A 20510-nucleotide genomic window follows, 5' to 3' on the forward strand; every position below is an offset into this window, starting at 1 on the left:
TCAAGTATGAAGCTGGCTCACCTTCCATGAAAACATGGAGTTTCCCCCGTCTCCCTCAATGCTGATGTGCAGCAGGTCTTCTTATCTTGAGCAGCTGTATTAAGTCTCCTTGTGTTATGAAGGACATAATAGCCTACACAAGCCTCGGACAGCTCTGTCTCTGCTCCGATGCCCCATTCAAATTGGAAAATTCCTTTCATTGCTAATCCATCACAGAGATACCGTCTCAAATTCAAAGCCTATCCATGGATCTCAATGGAGAATGGCAATCCACTCTTTGAACTCCCCATTTGGATTACGGTGAGGAGGCTTCCTCAGCGACCCCTTGTGGGTGCCGTGTCAGAGAAGAGAACAGCCTTGAACAACCAACTGGCCAATGGGCCAGACTTCTTTCATTCCTGAGTGTCTTTGAGTACCTGTCTTCCCTATCTCCAGAGAGGAATTTTAATTAACTCCAGACCCGGAGGCTCTGACCATGACCCAACAGAAAGGCAGAGGGTCATCCCAGCAGAGGGAGTCTTAGCTAAATACAGATAAGAGCTACTGCCTACCCGACCACTAAGTTTCTACTAAGAATAGAGAGGGGTATGCAGAAGCTGGAATGTCCAGCACAAGAGATAGCAGCTCGACTCACATTAAACACAGTGGCTCCCCATCTGCACCCACTAAATCCATCAGCCCCCAATAAACCCATCCTATTTTTCATGGAGGCAAAAAGAACCCAGGTGGGGCGGAATGCACAGACTTTACCATGAGTGATCTGGTAGGCAGCCCCCTCCTAAAGGGTACAGGTACCCCAGAATATATTATTTATGCTGCCACCACTGTCAGTCTACCACAGCCTGGGTGGCGGGGGGGGTAGAAGCCACTGTCTGTAAATGAGGGTTGCTCCATACATGCCCTCTTGATGTAAGAGCAGAGCTCAGGGGTCTTGATCCATGTAAAAAGGAAGACCCTCAGTGGGCATGCATGATTGTCATGTTCCCTGAGGCAGAGATCAAGAAAAACTACAGTACCTTCAAGTGACTTGCCAGGAGATCAAAACAGGCCAAGGAAGAATGCTCTCCAGAGCAATGCAGAACACTTCCTGTCCCCACAGTCTTTACAATATCTAACCAGCTATCCATAGTAGTGAACAAAATTTGAATCTAGTGCCTGAGGAATGTGAGGACAGATGTACAATGCCCATTTGAGATCATAAACAGCATTGCAAGTCACAAAAAAACAAAAGAGGTTTTCACATGTGCAAAAGTCCATTTACAACTTGCAAAAAGGCTTTTGTGACCCCCATCCAAACTGGAAACAACATGGCATAAAGAAGTGCACCCTCATATTTCCACTTTGGAAAGTGATGTATCAGTTGTTTGTAACTACATTTACCGTCTCAAAATACATATATTGTTTTTATTTATTTTGAAGCTTATTGCACACCCATACTTAAAATAGTCTAGTTATGTTAGAAGGCCAAGCTAACCTTGAAATGTCATGTTATTGAGGCAAATCAAGATATTTATTTTTCGTTAAAACAGAGATTGCCAATGTTCCGAATATGGAAAAGCTTCAGTGAAGGGATGGCAACAATGAGAAAGCGAAAATATTCTACTAGCTTGTGTCATTTTGCAGAAAGGCTCGTCCAACAGCAATTTCATCTGAAACCCCCAGGTTCTTTTAGGATACAGTAGAGCCATTCAAAACAATTGCCACTAGGGCATGTGCTGTATCAAAAGTTAAATCCTGTGCCTAGGTGCAGAAGGGGTGACACGCCTGTTTTCAAATAAATTATGCTATCTACATCACTTATACAATAACAAGTCATGTCAGTGCAGGCTACAGACAGCACAGAATAAATAGAGTGCCATTCACTGGCCCATGGTTCTGGTGTTTGTTTTCTGGCATGCATGCACTAAGCCGTATCGCTACCAAGCCAATTGTGTACATGCATCGAACACAGCATGATTTCCAGACCAATGATTATTAACTTTCTGACTTCCGTGGACCCCCACTGAATCAATAATGCAAGTACTGACCCCAATCAAAGCCATGTCTATTGTTTGAATCTCAAAACCATACACAGAACACAGAAACAGGTATATATCAAACAAACACACAAATTATAATAATATTTTATTTCACCAACAAATAAATACAAAAATTGACATTGGCATTTTAACATTTAAAATGTTTTTTGTTTTTTTTTATGTAAATGCACTTTATTAAAATGCTCCTATTTAATTTTCTAAACAGTAGCAACCCTGCTGGGTAGGTGCCAATGACACCAGGGGGTCTGTGGACCTCAGGTTAAAAACGACTTTTCCAGACTAAAAGATGCAGCTATCCAGTCAACGTAAAAAAAATGTTTTTATGATCCGGCTACATAACCAAGATTCTCTGGAGAGATATCTCACAAATAAAGTGTGTACATAACGGATTTCTCCTTGATCACAATATTAAAGTTAAATAGAAATGAATGTTTTTACTCTGGCATCTTTCAGGTGAACATTTTTCATAAAGATTCAAATAGTGAAGGCAGTGAAGGTGATTTCTGGCTACACAGGATTTGATCCTGGTATTAAGTACAGATGGTGCTACATTCCGTAGTTCGTTGAAGGCAACTCATGTGCTAAAGCTGTTGAAGCTGACAAGCAGCCAATGTCCGCATACAGCTGTTATATGCATGTTATATGCATCACACGCAGTGAAAAGGGTGGTACATCATCATCTTTGAGGCCAAGAGCTGTGTTTGTATTTCCTAACGTTCCTGAAATCTTGGGGAGAGCAACTACCTTCAGATTAAACCATTTAACATATTTCTCCTTCGTGGCATCTCCTGAAAGTCTGAAGCAGGCCAATTTAGAGTCAAATATGAGTTGGTTGCTTTAACCATGCAGAAGAAGAATCCTGTACATAAGGACAGCCATTGAGTTACTGAGAAATGATATATTTTGTCATTTCATTTTTGAAAAAGTACATTGATTACACTGATTAGGCCAAAGCATAGTTTGTACGTAGGGTCTGATTCACAATTGTCTCAATGAGTTCTTGTGATTTATACATAATAATTCAGGAGTAATTCACAACGACTCACAAAAATGTGGGAAGGTGCTCATTGTGTCTAGGATTCACAAATGCCAAACTTATCATTCAGAATTGGACGAGGCTGGAGCAGAGCTGATGCTTTCTCATTAAAATAAGTCAGAAACATCCAAAGTGAATACAATTATTGATCTTGCATATTCATTCTATGATTTAAATGGGAAATTAACTCCTTCAATACAATATATTTCAAATTTTGATGGCTCCATATGGCCGCAAGTCTTTTTGGAGAATGAGGTTCTTATACCCGAGTCTCCAGTTTGAGAAACATGTAATAGCAGCTACATGGAAAAGTATGATTTTATTTTGACTAGTAAGGTGCGTTTATCACACCAGGAATGCTGGCTTCTGGACAGCAAAAACATCTTGGTCAACAAGGATTTAATTAATGTAGTTCTCAAAATGATTCACTAACCTAACTCTATAGGTGATACTAAAATGAATGCTTTCAGGGTCCTGTAATAACCCTTATTATGCTTCTTAGAAACAAGTCAAGCTATATAACGATCATTCAATGAGGTAAAAACCTTCTTTACCGACAAGTTTGGTTTCATTATATTGCACAAGTTTTTGCTCTGTGTTTGAGTAAAATTCCTTCTATACTACAAATGGCCACGTTCAAGTTAGGGACAGCCTTATTACAACATTGTGTAAGCATTTCTATGATGAATAAACATTTTTTAGAAAAGTCAAATGGACCAAAAGCTATTATCAATTAAATAAATGTTTTTCCTGCGTAACTGCAACTCTACCATAACTTCACAGCCACTGTCGCTGACGCTGTTCACACAAATCATTTTAAAAGAAAAGAAAAGTCATATCTCTAACCATGCATTATGATGTCACAAAGACAATAATTAGAACACGATGGATAGTCGTTATCCTTTCATGTGAAACTTTAGGAAACTTCAGGAAATTGGTAAGTGGTCTCTCCGCAGCGTACTTTTTGTGCCCTACACACTGTAATACAATACTTAACAAGCAGTTGCTAGAGAGGAAATTACTGCTTGAAGTAAAACAACTCTACTGGGTAGAAAACGGTAAAGCATTCATTGGCACTTGATATTTGACACTGCTATTTTAGTAATGTGTCCTAAATTGTATATCAAGCACGTATTTCAGAAGGTGAGAAAAAGAAGAAGCAAATTTAGAGTAAGAATTATTTTAACTGTTTTACACAATCCCAAGACAGCAATCTGTGGACAGATATCGACAAGTACCAAATATTAATGTGCCATGCTCATTGCATCATACCTGCGCTCAATGTATTACGCACAATGTGCATAAGAGGTAGTTTCTGCTGGATGGTAGGGACACAATGAGACCTGCTTCTGGTCTCTATATTTACCAATGTGCACACTCTGGAAGGGTACACATGCAGTTGCACTCACAATCTGTCAGTGACTGCATCCCCTACGTAGGACTATGGTAGTAAAACCAAAGGCCTCTCAGAGACATGGAGTTAGATTGATCAAATTGACAGTCGTAGTTGGCGTGACAAAACACACCATCTGGCCACTGATGAATGGTCTTGCAGGGTTAACCTCTTGCCCAGTGCTTAGTCCCTAAACTGCCTTCTATTTTCTTTTGAATAGCGAGAGGAGGAGAGGAATGGAAACAACGAAAAAGCCCTGATTCCATGGCCCTATGACTCAGGATGGCAAGGCCAGTGCCGGAGTACTAAAGACAAGTTGGGAGTATCACCCAATACCTCTGGCAACCAGTATTGGGTGCCCATGCTCGAAGAGAGTAGCTTCTAGACCACTCCTTTGACAAAGGCACTGGATGTGCCCCTAGGCTAACGAAACGAACCCTTCATGAATGTGACAGCAGTCTCAACACATTCTCAGTTCTAATGTCAAAGAATAGGCCAAAGTACCAAACTCTTCAGATGAAAAACTGTTAATCCGTTCTCGGCCCACTATACAATAAATGGTAGAGGACTTACATTTTTATTTGAATATTAAAAATGTCAAATACATTGGACAACTACAGGAGTGAAATCGGTTTCTGGGTTTCATAGGCTAACACTTAGGAAATTCTAATGATATGTAGTCAGTTCTTTAATCCATCACTACACAAATAATACAGGTCGCAGTCACTGTCAGACACAACAAAGTAGAGATGATCTAAGGCACATTATGGTTATAGAGGCTTAAAGAATGTTGCAATAACTGAAAACAAAAATATTGTTCAAAAAGTGTCAGTTCCCATAATATTTGAATTGCCATTTTGTGCCAATATTTTTAAAGAGGCGTTTAATAACCATCCACCACAGTGCAATCCCTAACGCGTTTCTCCTTACAGCTTGCAGAGTTGAAAATTGGCATGATAGCTTACATCAGGTATTAACTTACATGCTTAGAAATGAAGATGGAGAGAATAGGTCAAACTGGATATGCAATATTGTTTTCACCCAGGCTATGTATACATTCTTAATCGTAGCTGAAAGCATTGGATAATATACAGCCATGTGGAATTTGAAGAACAGTGTAAAACATGAAGGGAATCTGATAGTTGGCTTAATAAGGCATAGCAGTCCACTATAAATTATACAATGCTTGTTGTGAATGAGGTAGTACATTTTGCTGTTGAGGAATTACTACAGATGATTTTATTATTTAACACACTTAGGGATAGATAGGGCTGGGCTGATTGAGCAGTAAAAGGGACAAAGATCGGGTTAATAAAAGGGATAGTTGAGTGTGGGGATGTTGTTGTGGCCTTGACATTTATAGATATTGGTGAACTACTCCTTGATATTCAAGTAGAATCTTGCACTACATAAGGTTAAATATGTCCTGCTAGTTCTAATGAAACAAATGTCAGTTATTATTTAATCTGTTTTTATGACAAAGATAACTTATGCTCATTTTGTGTTGGTATGCATGTGCTGGTGAAGGAACCCATATCCGATGTGACGTAATTATTGGGGTGTATTTTATGAATGTGCATTGGAGGGAGGTGTGATTAATTTGTATGCTTATGTGGGGTTTGCCGAATGATGTCAAAGAAACTGTCAGCCCTGCAAAAGCAAATCAACAGAAAAATGTCCATAAAAAAATAAGATACTCTAACATTTTTGGAATGATGACTATCATCTTTGGAGGCAGGCAGATTGTTTTAGAAGAGAGGGAAACAATATGAAGAATGATTAGTTTCCATTAGCCACAAAAATATAAAACATAAAATATCTCTGTCTCCAAGCTTATCTTGGCAATTTGCAAGACAATACAACATGGTATGAGTAGCATATGAAATGTTGCCAAAATAGCCAACTACCCAGTATGTAGGTCTGTGCACTATTTCCACTGTATTCTTAAGTACCACCACTGATCTGTGGCAACCACTTTGACTCTCTTTTTGTTAAGCAGCAGATGTGGGATTCACCTACCTAGGGTTGCAGAGTAGGTGCTGAGGGAATACCCACCTGTGAGACTCAGAAAGTTAGGGACACTGGGACCTGGAGGGTTCCAAATGAGATAAATTATTTCTTGCTATATATTAAAAAGCTAAATCTCTCTTATTCAATTTTGACAATTTGCATTGCCTACAGGCTCTTTCCCTGAGGAAAGCATCTAATGAGAAGTAAGAATAACTGATATGTCATGTTGCCTATTCATTTTTGTAGTGAATTCATAAACAGTAGGAAGGTAATGTGAAAATGTGGGTTATAGCCAAAAAAAGGGTTTGAAAGATAGATGCACCTGCATGACAATTGATTCAGAGACTTACAGGCGAGATACTCTGTCACAACATGACGAATATCCTGTCCACAGTATTACAAGTGTCGTAGGCTACAATGCACTTCTAATATTTGACCATGTTTGCGACAGAGTATCCGCCTGACAAGCTCTAAATAAGGCTCATAGTTCAGACCATTAAAAGATATATTTTAGATGCCATTAAGTTGGTAAAATCTATTAATACTTTATTGACAGATAAAACAATAAAACAATATTACTTGTGGAATTGATAGTACCCATTCTTGGTGGTTTTTACTCTGTCAGTATCAGGTACGGAACATCAACATCCTTGTATTTGAAGATAGTAACTTTAAACACAGACTCAATAATTCAGTATACTACTATTGCTTTCATTAAAATAGTTTGTTGCTACTTTAGCTCCATTCATACACGTTCATAGAGGACACAAATGTAATTTTCCAACGAGCGTACACAAGAACTGCTAGTTATACATCATAAAGCATGACAGCCAAGCTACCAAGGCATGACCTAGAATGCAGTTTCTCTGGCCAACAAGGCACGATATGTAAGGTAGACCCTCCTAAGGGATTGGGTGGTCTCTTGTCCTACTCATTCTGGTTTTGGTACCAGAAACACTACGATCTCCTGCCTGATAGTAGAAATAGCCATATTATGAGCAGTTTGTTTCCTGCTTACATATCTCAACAATACATTCGAAAATCTACAATAGAAATGCTAAAAAAAAGACAAAATTAATTTAGTCAACCATTTCTTCTACCCATTAGGTGATGAGTCAAAAGCTGCCCCTCTGTTTGTTGTGCCCTACTTACATATCTCCACAATAAGCTGGAAAATATCAAATAAAAATGTACAAAATGACAAACATTCTCAAGTCAACCACTTTCTCTGTCCTTTAAGTAGTGAGTCAAAAGCTGCCCCCTGTTTTTCAGTCCTGTCCATCAGTCCTTGGACGATGCAGTAAAAACAGAGGCTCTTAGCATCATCCTCAAAGTCACCATGTCTAAATTATGGTTGGTTGGTTTGCAGTTAAGCTCATCGTTTTATCTGTGATTGTGTCCATAATCAAATGTTAAAATAGAACCTACAGAGAACCACCTGACAATCGGGGGGGCAAGCTGCCATGGGTGCAAAACCTTAACGCTAACTTCATTATTAGTCTGAAGTAACAGAACACCTCCCTCATTTTGTTGTTACACTAATAACTCAAGAACAAGTTGAAATTAAAACTTAATACTTTTGCATAAGGTTGTCATTATATATGTTCCTTCCTAACTTTCCAACTGAACAAAACTTTACTGCCTAATCAAACTGCAATGATCGGTCCCCCAAAAGATTGTCACTCTACACTCACAAACATGTAAGCATTTTAAGGTTAGAATGTTCTACCTATAATGCTGCTTCATTTGGTACTGCCACTAATTATCTGGCGTGAAGTTTCAGAAAAGCCCTGAAAATGCACCTGTTCTGACAGGCCTTTGGATTACACTCACTTAGTGTTGCCTGAAGCATCAATCCTCCAGAAGAAGATGCAGTCTATGAGAATGTGAAGCTGCAACACTAATTTAAGAAGCCCTCCTTTCTATAGAAACAAATAAATAATACCAATAAATATGTTATTGTATTTGACTGAAAAAAAGAATGTCTGATGCTTGAAATGTCAGAAGGCATTCATATTTCCAATCTCCAATGGATATTAGGTATTATTTGTGTATTTTTGAATATGTGTAAAACAGTTCCGAAATTACAGTGATCAATAAGGGTCTGATTTAGATATTGGTGGTATTACTACCAATCAGCTGTGGCGGCGGTCTCGAAAACACCATCAAGTTGGCAGTTTTCTGCTCTCCATATTTACATGTATTGTGACTGAGCCGCAGACTGCCTTGATGAAGTGCTCTTCCTAGCTGTAAGGCTGGAGGGTTCCCGCTGATCCTATTTAAATGTCACGGTTCTGCAGGCAGTGTACTGGCATTGTATTGCTGGCAGAGGGAGCCCGTCACTGGACCTAATGGACATCGTACAATGGCAATGGCAATGGAATAGAGGTAACTCAAACACACACAATGTGCTTTAATTATATGTGTACCCCTGCACAACACAATGCACCACATACACACTATCACTCATTGCCATTCCAACACCATACAACACGTACATGCCGAAAACACACATTGCCATACATCCATGACACAACACACAAATTATTGACACTGCACCCAGACACAATATAACCACAACAATCGACACAACTGCACAATCAGCTACACACATTCACACACAAGCACAATTGCACACACCTTGACAATGACAACCACAGAACACTCACCTGAATGTTGTGTCATGTACCAGTGTATTCCCATCTATGTCCACAAAAATGTGCTCTGGACCTATGCATGGCACAGCAATTCTAAAAAGGACTTTGACATGTATATAAATACAGTGGCCCTGAGCTCATAAGCGGTGACCACACAAAGTATAGAGCCCAGTTCCATACCTTTAAGTCTGGTGATTGGGAGGGTTAAGTTTTCTCTGTGGTCCAGTGGCAGCAGTGACAGAAGGCCATGTCCAGTTGAAAACAAAAGTGAAATGGCCAAAAAGGTAGGTTTGTATCCCATTTTCTCTTCATTCCGCCAACTCAGGTGCAGAGATCGGACTGCCACAGTTGGCTTGATGGTAAAGCTCATTCAAATCTGCTTGTGGTAAAGGTGACTGGAGTCTCGCCATCAGCCCCTATTCCCAATGCTGCCATCGAGGCTGCTGGACAGTCTTGGCAGAGTCGAAGCGACTCAGGAGCTCTTTAGCCTATGGTACTGCCATCATCTAAATTAAGCAGGCAGACCGGCAAGGCGGTTTTACATTGAAAAATGCCTCAAGTCTATTGCAAGGCAATTACAAATTTGTACCTACCAGTGGTCATTCCCATTGGAGGCAGAGTCATTTAAAAATAAGAGTAACTATCAAACTTCAAACAGAGTACATGATGTCTAAAAATAAAAGAAGTAAATGGTGAAATAGTTCCAACCATAGAGAAAAGTAGAATTTACTCTCCTGAGGTCATATAATATTGATGTTGCCCACCTTTCTTATACAACTAGATGCAGACTTACAAATAATTTGTAAATCACCACATAAGGAGAGCAAAACCTACTTTTGTAGATATCTACAAGCTCAAATTTAATTCACAAAAGCATTAGACCTATTGCAGGCAAAGTTTTACATCACAAAGAAATCAGATTTTCGAAATGCAACCTCTCTTTCCTTGCATATCTATGAAATATGTGGTGTTGTTGTGCCTTTTACACACTTTTACACACTTCCATGCACCTCAAAATGATGCTTGAACTTACTTGAAGTAAACGATGCAGAAAGTGTACGAAAGTGAACCGAAAGTGAACCAAAACTGACCATATACTCAACAAACAAGCAGGGAGCACTAAAGTTTAACAATAAAAAAAGTTTCTTTAAAAAAAGAAAAATATATATTTTAATTCATACGGCAGTATTGCAATGTCAATGCACCATATTATGCTGCACTATGTATACTTATCAGCAGAGTTACAATTCTATAGACCAGAAACATACAGCCATTGATTGATGCCTTGTGAGGGATACTGCCCCTGTTATTAAAACTAAACTAACACTATAAATAGCTATGGAAGTAATCATTTACTCAAAATAGCACCAGTTCAAAGGAAACCACGCTATGAAACAAAAGCATAAAAGCCAGTACATAGTTCAGATCATTTTACATCTTTGAACATGACTTACATGACTGGAAACATCAGAGCAATATCCCGCACTTGATCAAATCAAACAATAATAAATTGCATATGCTAAATCTTTGGCCGTGTGCCATGTGCAAAGCCCCTACTAAATGTCTACGAGTTAACGCAGTCTTTGAAGAGCTCAATTAATATATGTTTACAATGTCTGCCCGGCTTTTGCTGCTTCATAAAAAGCCTGAAGGGCAAACAAAAGGATTATAAACATTAGTTTATTCAAAGTGCTTTTGGTCTGTATACTGAGGCTACAAGACAAGCTGCTATTCTTCAAGAGTATTAAAAAACTTCACATTGGGAGGCTCCTGTGCAGCAGAATATTAAAATGAGGTGTAGAAACGCATGCTTCCTAAAAGCAGTCTCTGTTGTGAAGTGCCACTCTAGAAAGACGGAATATTACACCGCTCAAGTAGAAAATCAAACAATAAAACAGCTGAATGAGGAAGAATTCATCCTAGCTTCTAATTGCTAGAATAGAGATGTTAGGTTTTGTTATATTTGTTGGTGGTTTGCAAGGCAATTGAAATCACCACGAGGTTGTGTGATAATATCAGGTGGTTGGAGAAGCTGGAGAAATTAACAAGCACTGGCAAAGCCAATAGGTCCGGATTTAACAAGCCAAGACATGTAAAGCCAGGTATTCACAAATGGTGTTCATTACATGAAAGCCTGCTCTGTTGGCTTTACCAATACAGGCAAACGGTTAATGCCAAAGGAATACTTTCTGTAAATAATGAATATGGGAGATAAAGACCAGAATGTGACAAACAGCATGATGATTGGAAATAGTTTTCAGACATAAAATAGTCCCCCATGTATTCACATGGAGCAGCTCCTGGATGGTGCAATAATAAATGAGATAGCTGTCAGAGTGATACTCCTCTTAGTAGAACCAAAGCCCAATCTATGTATTTTAAAGAATTGTTAACAATAAGAAATGATAGTTTGATTTCATAAGAAGTCACAATGGTGCATAGCAGAGTGCCAGCTTCAAAGATATATATTGTTTTTTAAAGCTGATACAATAAGTATGATTTTTAATCTTATAAAGCAAATGCTGCCATTTTCGGTTAAAGGAGGGAACTCAAATTTTATATATTTCTACTATGAATTTACATCTTTAATTTCTGTATTTAAAATTGCACTATTGACAATGGAATCAACCCAAAGTCTAAATTACATGTACCGTTAAGGTTAGCAAACCTTTATGCAGCAGTCCAGATTCACAAAGATTTTGCTATGTGTAATGCAACTTACTCTTACAGTACCTCATGACTTAGGGCCTGATTTCGATGTTGGCCGACACGTTCCTCCCTCACAATAGTGATGGATATCCTGTCAGCCAACATCTAAATCCCATTATTTCCACTGGGATTTAGATTTTGGCGGATGGGACATCCGTCACTATTGCAACTGAGTTATCTGTCCGCCAACATCTGAATCAAGCCCTTACTCCTAAATCTCTGGAGCAATCACTAGTACTCCTACTCACTTCTTGGTTATTTCTACAGTTCAGTAGTAGGCCAGAAGTATAACACTAATTTGCATCTGAACCATCCAGCAAACTCTGAAGTTTACTCTTGAGGCTTACCATAGCAGTTCATACAGCTATATAACATATACCACAATTAATATTATTGCTTTGAAGTTAATATAACCAAAGCAAAAATCAACCTGTAAATTCACTAGAGAAGAAGCATTTTTGAAGGTTCATCAGCACACAATAAAATTCCCTGCTGCCTTTCATCGAGGGTTGTCTCAACTTGATCTAGTCATCCTGGTAACACGTTGTTTCATGCAAGCTCAGGAGCATGTGTCAATGTATAATGTATTAGACCTATTGCACGAGGTCAGGTGTACTCATCCGTTTAAATGTGTAAGCAAAATGCAAATTTTGACCATACCATAATGCTACCAACCACAATTGTTCAAAAGACTTCATGAGACGAAATAGTATGAAAATGGAACAATTGTTAAATTTAAGATTGCAAGCAATATGGGCTTTTGTCGACATATTTGGCTCATTTCAAAATCCGTTTTTGCACAAGTGTATCTGATTTCTAACAAGTATGCAAACGTATGGCAATTCCCAAACTCTTCCAATGAAATACCAAGGATATCCTGCAGAACTGTGTGGAAAATGTATGTTTTTCATGCTATTTATTGATATGAGGCTAAATAAACAATTTATAATACGTTGGAACACGCAATAGAACGTTCAAGAAGTTTTTCTAAAGACCCTAGAGAACAATATTATTGAGCTGAAATAAGTTTACCCTCTCCATATACCATTACCCTTGACTTCGTGTCATAACCAGTGAGACAGGCAGTTATCTCCCGTTAAAGCCCTCTGAAATGTTTATTGGTGCAACATTCGTTTAAATCAAGCACCTTTCAAAAATGAACCATTGCTGAGGAATGAAGAGACAGAAATCATTGTGTCTTCTCTCATTCAGTCATATAGATTCTGAATGTATTATTTTCTGAATGAAAGAGAAGTGTGTGTTTTTTCTTGTTTTATTGTTTTAACATAATTTTGTACATAATGGGGGATTTCAAAACGCTTCAGAGATTGCTAATTAGTTTTCAGAAAAAAAAGTCGTTGCCAAATAAATATAAAGAAATTTCCAAGGAAACACTAGCGAAAAAGAATTATAGCAATCGACTCATCGCTGGCCCTGTAATCTTATAAAGAAGTCTTTATTCTTAGTTTAACTTACTTGGGTAATTACAGTGATGCAAAAGAAGGGAAACGGTAGTCAGTTCACAGCGAGTAATCATAATGTGGATTCACCATTCTTCAGAAGGCTCAAGGAAATTCATCTTGAAAGAAGTGCATTTTTCTTTCTCATCTGGTCAGTTGATGAGAGTCGAACTTAACATGGCTTGCAATGCTGAAATAGTTAATGGTCCCAGGGTTTGACACCATGGACTCAGCTAAGCACATGCCTGGCAGAGGCCGAAACTTAATAGTAATAAGAAAGATGCAGTCTTTTAATATTCAATAGTCATAGTAGGGGGAATTGAAAATGTTAACCTTTGGGCTGAAAAAATATCTTTCATTGTTATCGAAAATATCAGCTTCATTAATCAATAATGTCAAAGAAAATGCTGAATAGAATAATTGTGGTGCATTTTACAGCACTTCCTTTACAGATGCTGTCTAGAATACCACAGAAAGAAAGAGGAAAGTAATAAATATTCGATTATCTGGGGCATTGAATAATTGATATCATGTAGCACCAACTGTGTCATTAAAAACTAATATTACCTTCCAAAATTCATAGTCACTCAAATATCACTTTTGCATCCAACTTTTCATTAGAAAAATAATTTCTACGAATACAACCTTGATGTCTTTAGAAAATAAATGAATTTTACCCAAAACAAGTTTGTACGTTTTCTGTAAAGACATTATATTAGTGGCCAAATGAGAGTTCTTGATTTTAATAGGCACACTAATTGTAATGCTATAGAAATATAATTATATGTTGGTAACATTCCCTGGCTTTTCATTCTTTGGACTCCTTGTTTTTTGTAAGAAAAAAGTTCATTAGTTGTGTGGCCTGCACAAGTGATGGGTCCACATTTGTCCTCCACTGGGAACCAAATACCCCATTGTAGCAATTTAATCTCTCAGGGTAGCAAAGCGGAGCAGCCCAAGGCTGCGGTGTGGGCTAGCAATCCCCATTCAAAGGTATGCAATAATAATTCTCAATAAATGATTGTGTAGTCTGTGCTTTTTCTTTTGAAAAAGAAAAAAGTACATTTATTACACTACTCAGTACTATGCAGCAATTTACAAATATACATAAGCATGTGGAAATGCTTCTTGGTGATAGCATAATCACTCTTACCCCTCCAAAGGGAAGGTCTAGATCAACAAATCACATGTCAAAATATTCACTTGAATGAAAATGCAATTGAGTGTAACTTTGAATGAATGCCCATAAGATAGTCAATAAAGCATATGTATGTTTGAACATAAGTGATTGTCAGCATCATTATTTAATTAAAGCATTCACCAGTGGCAATACCTATGCATGTCTGGGGAATTTGTGTACTCAGTATTAAAATGCATATCTCACCCCTAGGGGGTGTTTGCAACATACATCTTAAATAACCTTTAGCATCATTTAAGGAAATTTAACATAGCTCTTAAAGGACATAACAATTATAATCACAACACATGTGTAATTACAGGCTTTCACCCCTAGAGGGTGTTTATGCAAAAAAGAAAATCTTATGTCAACCAGTTTCAGAACACAGATACTGCAGCCATAGACTCTGCCCCTAGTGGGCGCAGCATTCTTAGCTGTAGAACATATGTTCCAGCCACTGGAGTGCTGAGAATTCAAATAACATCTTAGGAGGGTGGGGACTCCTAAAATCCTTTTGGGGGAAGGCTGTGCTGCTCCAGCAGCTCCCCCCGCGCGTGTAGGTCTTTTTGTTGGTTACACCATCCTCCTGGGGTCAACACAAAGCTAGAAAAGCAGTTTTTCTTTAAAAATGTAGACATGTCTTGCAGGCCATTATTGGGGACTACTCAGCCGCCCTGTGCATATTTGATGAGCAGCTCTCCAGCTGGCAGGGAGAGCTGAGCTCTCATTTTCTTTTTTTTTTTTTTATTAATTCTTTTTCATTCTAAGCAGCCTTGAGTTGCACTCCTTTGGCTCGGAGTGCCCGGCCCCATCCGAGCACCCCAGAGACAGCTTTCCAGGTATTCGGGCAGGTGCATCGTTGGAGGCTGGCCTTCTCATTCCCCCAGACAAAGGTGTAGGGAGCAGAGAAGATGGGCCACACAGGTGGAGTACAGTGGCACTGTCCCATTCATCCTTACTGTAGTGGGGGCCCAGGGATGGGGTCCTGGATCCCTCCTGCCTGCGCGGGAGAGTGTGATGTCACTCCTTCACCATGTTAACTTTCCGGGCTTTGAAAAACCGTGGTGGCACTTCCCCACATCACTTCATGCTGGGGGCCCAGGTTCAGGTCCCGGCCCCCAAATAAATGGAACGGCCTGGGGGTTAGGTTCCCCAGGCCCCTTGGATACTGTGGAGATGACCTCACACAGGCCTGCTCTACTTCGGTTGAAAACGAAGGTCGCCCAACTCCACAAGGGTGTATCTTGGGTCCCATTGGGCCATTTTGGACGAATTTGATCTCATTGTGCTCCTGGTGCGAGGCGAGCCCTAGCCACCTGGAGCTCTTTCATCAGGCCTCCTGGCCCCAAAAGTGGATGAACTTTGCAGGGTATGTTTCACTGGCTCCCTGCAGCAGACTTTAACTTAGGTTTTCCCCTGGGCCTCTCTTCTTCCTTGTGCAGATGCCCAGTGTTTTCCCCAACTTGTCCTCTGGGGGTGTAAGGGAACCAGCTTCCCGATACTGGGTAAGCCCCACTATTCCTGTCAATCAGAGTCAGAGTCCTCAGGCCACATGGCAGTCAGGAGGTTCCTCTTTCCAATTGTCCATGGTGCTTGCCTCTAGTTCTAGTGTTCAACAGAGAAGCACACCCAAAAGACAGAGCTCACTCCCCTGTGCAGGACATTTTAAATAGCAACAATAGTGTCCAGAAGGGCTGCATCTGTGGCCTATCTGGAGGTGTCACATCACCTCCCCCCTCCCTTTTCCAAACTCCCTACACTGTCTTCTGGGAAGATCAAAATGGCGTCACCCAGAAGCTACTTGCCACATGTGCTCTGGAGTCTCAGTTCTACCCGTCGCTGACATCACTGCCAGGGCCACCCCTAACTAATTTTCAAAGGACCCACCCCTCTCCTGCTTTAGCTCCAGAAGTGTGGGCTCCCTCCTTTGTTAAGTGGGCTTGGAAAGGCCCTCTTCCTGGCGCATGCTGATAGCAGGCTGATTGATGCAGAGCAGTTTGCCCCATTCAGAAGCTGAATGAAATGTGCCAGATAGAACAATTTTGAGCACATATTTGATCGCATTTGTGTGTGTGTGTGTGTTACATGAGAATTACCTTATTTTACATTACCTCCGATGGTCTATGGTCTATTTGTGTTATAGGCTACCTCTGTTCTTTTCTATGGGACTGTTCTGCGGTGCCAGTGTTTGGCCATATGTGGTACTTGACTTACTTCACAGTGGGCTGGAGTACATGCGTGTTTTGTCACTATTATGGATGTAGTGGAATTAGAAGTGTATTTTGTGAATACCAATTGTCTTAATCTTGTGTGGGTGTGTCTTTTTTTTTTAGCATATTCCTCCCTAAAATCCTACATTTAATTTTCTATAGCCTGATCTGTTTTAAAATATCTATGCCGCTATTTTACACCATTCTGTATTGTCCCTCCCACATTAGTACTAATTCCTACATCTATGTGTGCAGAGACCTCCACCATTGGGACAGAATTCTTAATAGTAAAACGATGGGACATGGGAAGGTAGAGGTCTCTGTCCAGAGTCTTGTTAATAGCCCATTGTAATACATGGACTAGTACTACTAGAGTACTACAGTACTATCTCCAAAATGGTTTCTTTGTGTATCAGATTCTATGTGCTTACATGAAGAAGAGTGAACATGTGTCTTTAACACAAAAGAAAAAGAAATGAAAAAATAGAATCTCTGAAAAATGAAAAAAATAGAATTCGTTTAAAATATAATAATATGTTCAAAGATAATGAATGCCTCGTGTTTTAGTATTCAGAGTCTGGGAACATACAGCAGCAGTTCTAGAATTCTATGTATTTAGCATGCCATGAATTTCACAAGATGATCTGTGGTGAATTGCAAGCAGACTGCAACTGTTGTGAATACGTCCATGCAATTCAGATCTGAGACAGTGCTGCTCTATTGCTTGACAGTACACATGGACTCAACATGTCTAGGATGAAAATGTTAAGGATTATGCAAATGTTTTGCATTTTTCAGGGGATGCTGTGCTGGATTTTAATACAGAGGCTGGCTGGCACACCACGAGTGCTGGTTCCAATTTGACTACTCGAAATACATTGTTAGTGATTACATGACAGGGACCTAATGTTCCATATGCACTGGACAATTACAGACATAGTGATCATTCAATAATAATATAATATAGAAATGCTCCCAATATTGTCCACAGATATGCGTAGACCTTTCCCATACGTCAAAATTCTTATTCTGCCGAAATTGCAAACAGTTACCCAGGGTCATCTTGATATATTATTAACATTATAGACCAGGTGTGAGGTTTTGGTTTCTGCTGCCACATACCCTCACCAGGTGCACTTAGCAAATATTTGGTACCAAGTTCCATTGATCTTAAAATGATGGCAAATAAGAGAGACCATTCAAATTCACTTTGCTTAGGATTTATACCAGCAAGGGTAGCTTGCCCAGCCTATTGCCCCTGTAAGTGTGACAATTAACTCTAAGCCACACAAACCTTTAATAATGGGCTGCATGGCTGATATCATTGTTAATATATTTTGAATTATTAAACACAATGATTACTCCCCTCAAAAATGGGCAAACAGCTCATCATAGGTGCTAGTGCTGTGAATCATGTGTGATGCCGAGCACCTGCAAACACTGGCTTAAATTAAGGTCTGATCTATATAAATATAGAGGCAAAACACTTTAAGTCTTCATTTATTAGCAGACCGAGACCTATTATTTCTGAAAAAGATTATAAGATACTTTTGAAACAGTGTAACAGAAAACCAGAGATCACTTAGGTACTCCTACTGTTTTGAAATTACTACGACACTCTATCAAGATGAGCTCTACTCTCCTCTATTCATTTACCTAGGGCCAATATTATTGTTACACTTTCTCAGCTGAATAAACCTGGAGGAACACAGTTCGTGGGAGCCGTGTTGTTTGAATATGGATCTCGCAAAAACATCAGATGGGAGCAAAGAAAAAAGTAATCATGCAACATTGGGATGTGTGTGCAATTAAATCCATATGCCCACCTCATACATATAGCATAGTAAATTTATGAACTTAAAAAAACTGAAACACGTAGGGAAACAAAGAGTGGAATACAAAGTATCAACTAATGAAGGCAGTTGCCATTATAACACTTTCTATTTTGCAAGTGTGAGCTCTGTAAAACTTTGTCTGTCATTGATCTGTTATGATAACTACTAAACAAAGTGTGATGTTTACCTCAAACACGTCCTCTTCCAGAATTCGTTTGCCAAAGACAGAGATTCCGTGGGTATTGACTACAGGTTTGTCACTTCTGAGCAGCTCTTTCGTCATCTTCTTTTTGCAGTCAACAATCATGGTCACAGTTTTTTTCTCCACACTGATAGCCACCCGATGCCACCTGAAAAAGACAGAAGAGTGCAGTTAATAATATAAATCCTACATGTGACATTTAAACTTATATGATTGTATTGTAAGCACAGCTGGTCAGACTCACAAAGATTTTTTACTAGTGTGTTGCTTAATCTAAGAAAAACGTTGGAGTAAAACAAGAGAACTCAGGATTTCCTCCTGGAATTCAGGACTAAGTCACTCCTCATACTAAAACTTTGTGAATTGGGTTCTCTGTATTAAATGTATTGAGCCACACATTGAATTGGCTGTTTTCAACAAAATGTTGACTGTAATCCTTTTTGTATATACTACTGAACAAGTCATTTGTTGATTCTTACAAGTTGTTTTGCTTCTATACATTGCATTTCATTATGAGCTTCTAGTGACCACTTGATGGGGTAAAAAACGAAATCACTGATTCTCAGTTATTGCATGTTTTTAAATAAGTTGTGAGTTTTGCCACTTGTTGCAGTGACCAAGAGCCTTTATAATATGCTCTATGAAAGGCGTGAATTAATATTGGAGCACTGGAATATTGAGAGCTCAATTGAAGACAATAGAGTAGTTCTGGGCTTTTGATAATTGGTATAATCCTTCTGCTCCAGCATTTCAATGTTTGTCTCCCTGTTTCTCCCTTTGTAATTTAAAACATTTTACCCACAGTGGGTAGAATGTTCTAATAGTCTTATAGCCCTTCTGCTTTGGGCTATACCTGTTGTAAAAGATCCTCTCCCTCGTTATATGCCCTATAGCCGGTATAGCCCTTGGCAGCAGGCTTTACTATAATGTGTGCAGATTCTCATATTTACCCAACTACAGTGTTTAGCTTCCAATTAGAGGACAGGGCTACGAAAACTTTTAAGCAAAAGGATGAGTGTTTAATGTAATTTCAAGAGCCTGAAAAAACATCTCTTATATTTGTGGAAGTGTATTCCTTGTACACACATCCTAATATGAAATCTTTGAAACAATGCACATTATAGGCAGAGAAAATACATCTTTTTGAAATATTTTGGTGAAAATAGACTTCAAAGAGATATAAAAACATAGAATGTGTTCCACTGCTATATTTCACAATCGAGAATGCAATGGCTGAGACTTTTTTGTAGTTTACGATCACAGTCCATGCCATCTGGCCTAAATACCGCAAAATACCACACCAACTGAGAAATTTGAAATGAAGAACAGCAGATCTAGAAAGATGGATTTAGGCAATTTTTCCAGACTCAATTTTTTAAAAGTATAGTGCAAACAACTGGTAAACCAACCAATTTTAAATCTAAAAATCAGAAGACATATAAGAAACATGGGTTTCATGAGTTTTCTGTATGCCGTATATTTGCAATTTGCATTCCGTTTAGTGTCATGAAAACCAACCCCCCTCCCAAAGTCTCTGCTGCAAAATCTGATCTTTGTCCAGCCTAGACCTCACTCCCATCTGGTCACTCACACCAGGGATAGCCAACATTTACAGAATTATAAGGAATGTTTTCTAGGCAAGAGGACAGGCATGTCATCTCTAATGGGCTGCAATATATTCTCTCACTCAATATTTCACAGAAACGACCTCCAAAAGTTTATTTACCTGTAGCAATCGTTTGCCAGCTGATGTCTGTTTTAGAATCAAACAGTTTGCATTAC

General features: G+C 39.0%; 1 protein-coding gene across 5 annotated transcripts in view; it reads right to left on the minus strand.

Moving 5' to 3' along the window:
- The window catches only part of COL11A1 (collagen type XI alpha 1 chain), a 360373-nt gene that overhangs the window by 271405 nt on the left and 68458 nt on the right, over nt 1-20510 (minus strand). For all 5 annotated transcript variants that reach the window (XM_069232190.1, XM_069232193.1, XM_069232189.1 and 2 more), the window contains exon 4: nt 18714-18876. In XM_069232190.1, the coding sequence (XP_069088291.1) occupies nt 18714-18876 (163 nt within the window). The remainder of the gene's footprint in view (nt 1-18713; nt 18877-20510) is intronic.

The sequence above is a fragment of the Pleurodeles waltl genome, chromosome 4_2 (genome assembly GCF_031143425.1).
Source record: "Pleurodeles waltl isolate 20211129_DDA chromosome 4_2, aPleWal1.hap1.20221129, whole genome shotgun sequence".
NCBI classification, from domain to species: Eukaryota; Metazoa; Chordata; class Amphibia; order Caudata; family Salamandridae; genus Pleurodeles; species Pleurodeles waltl.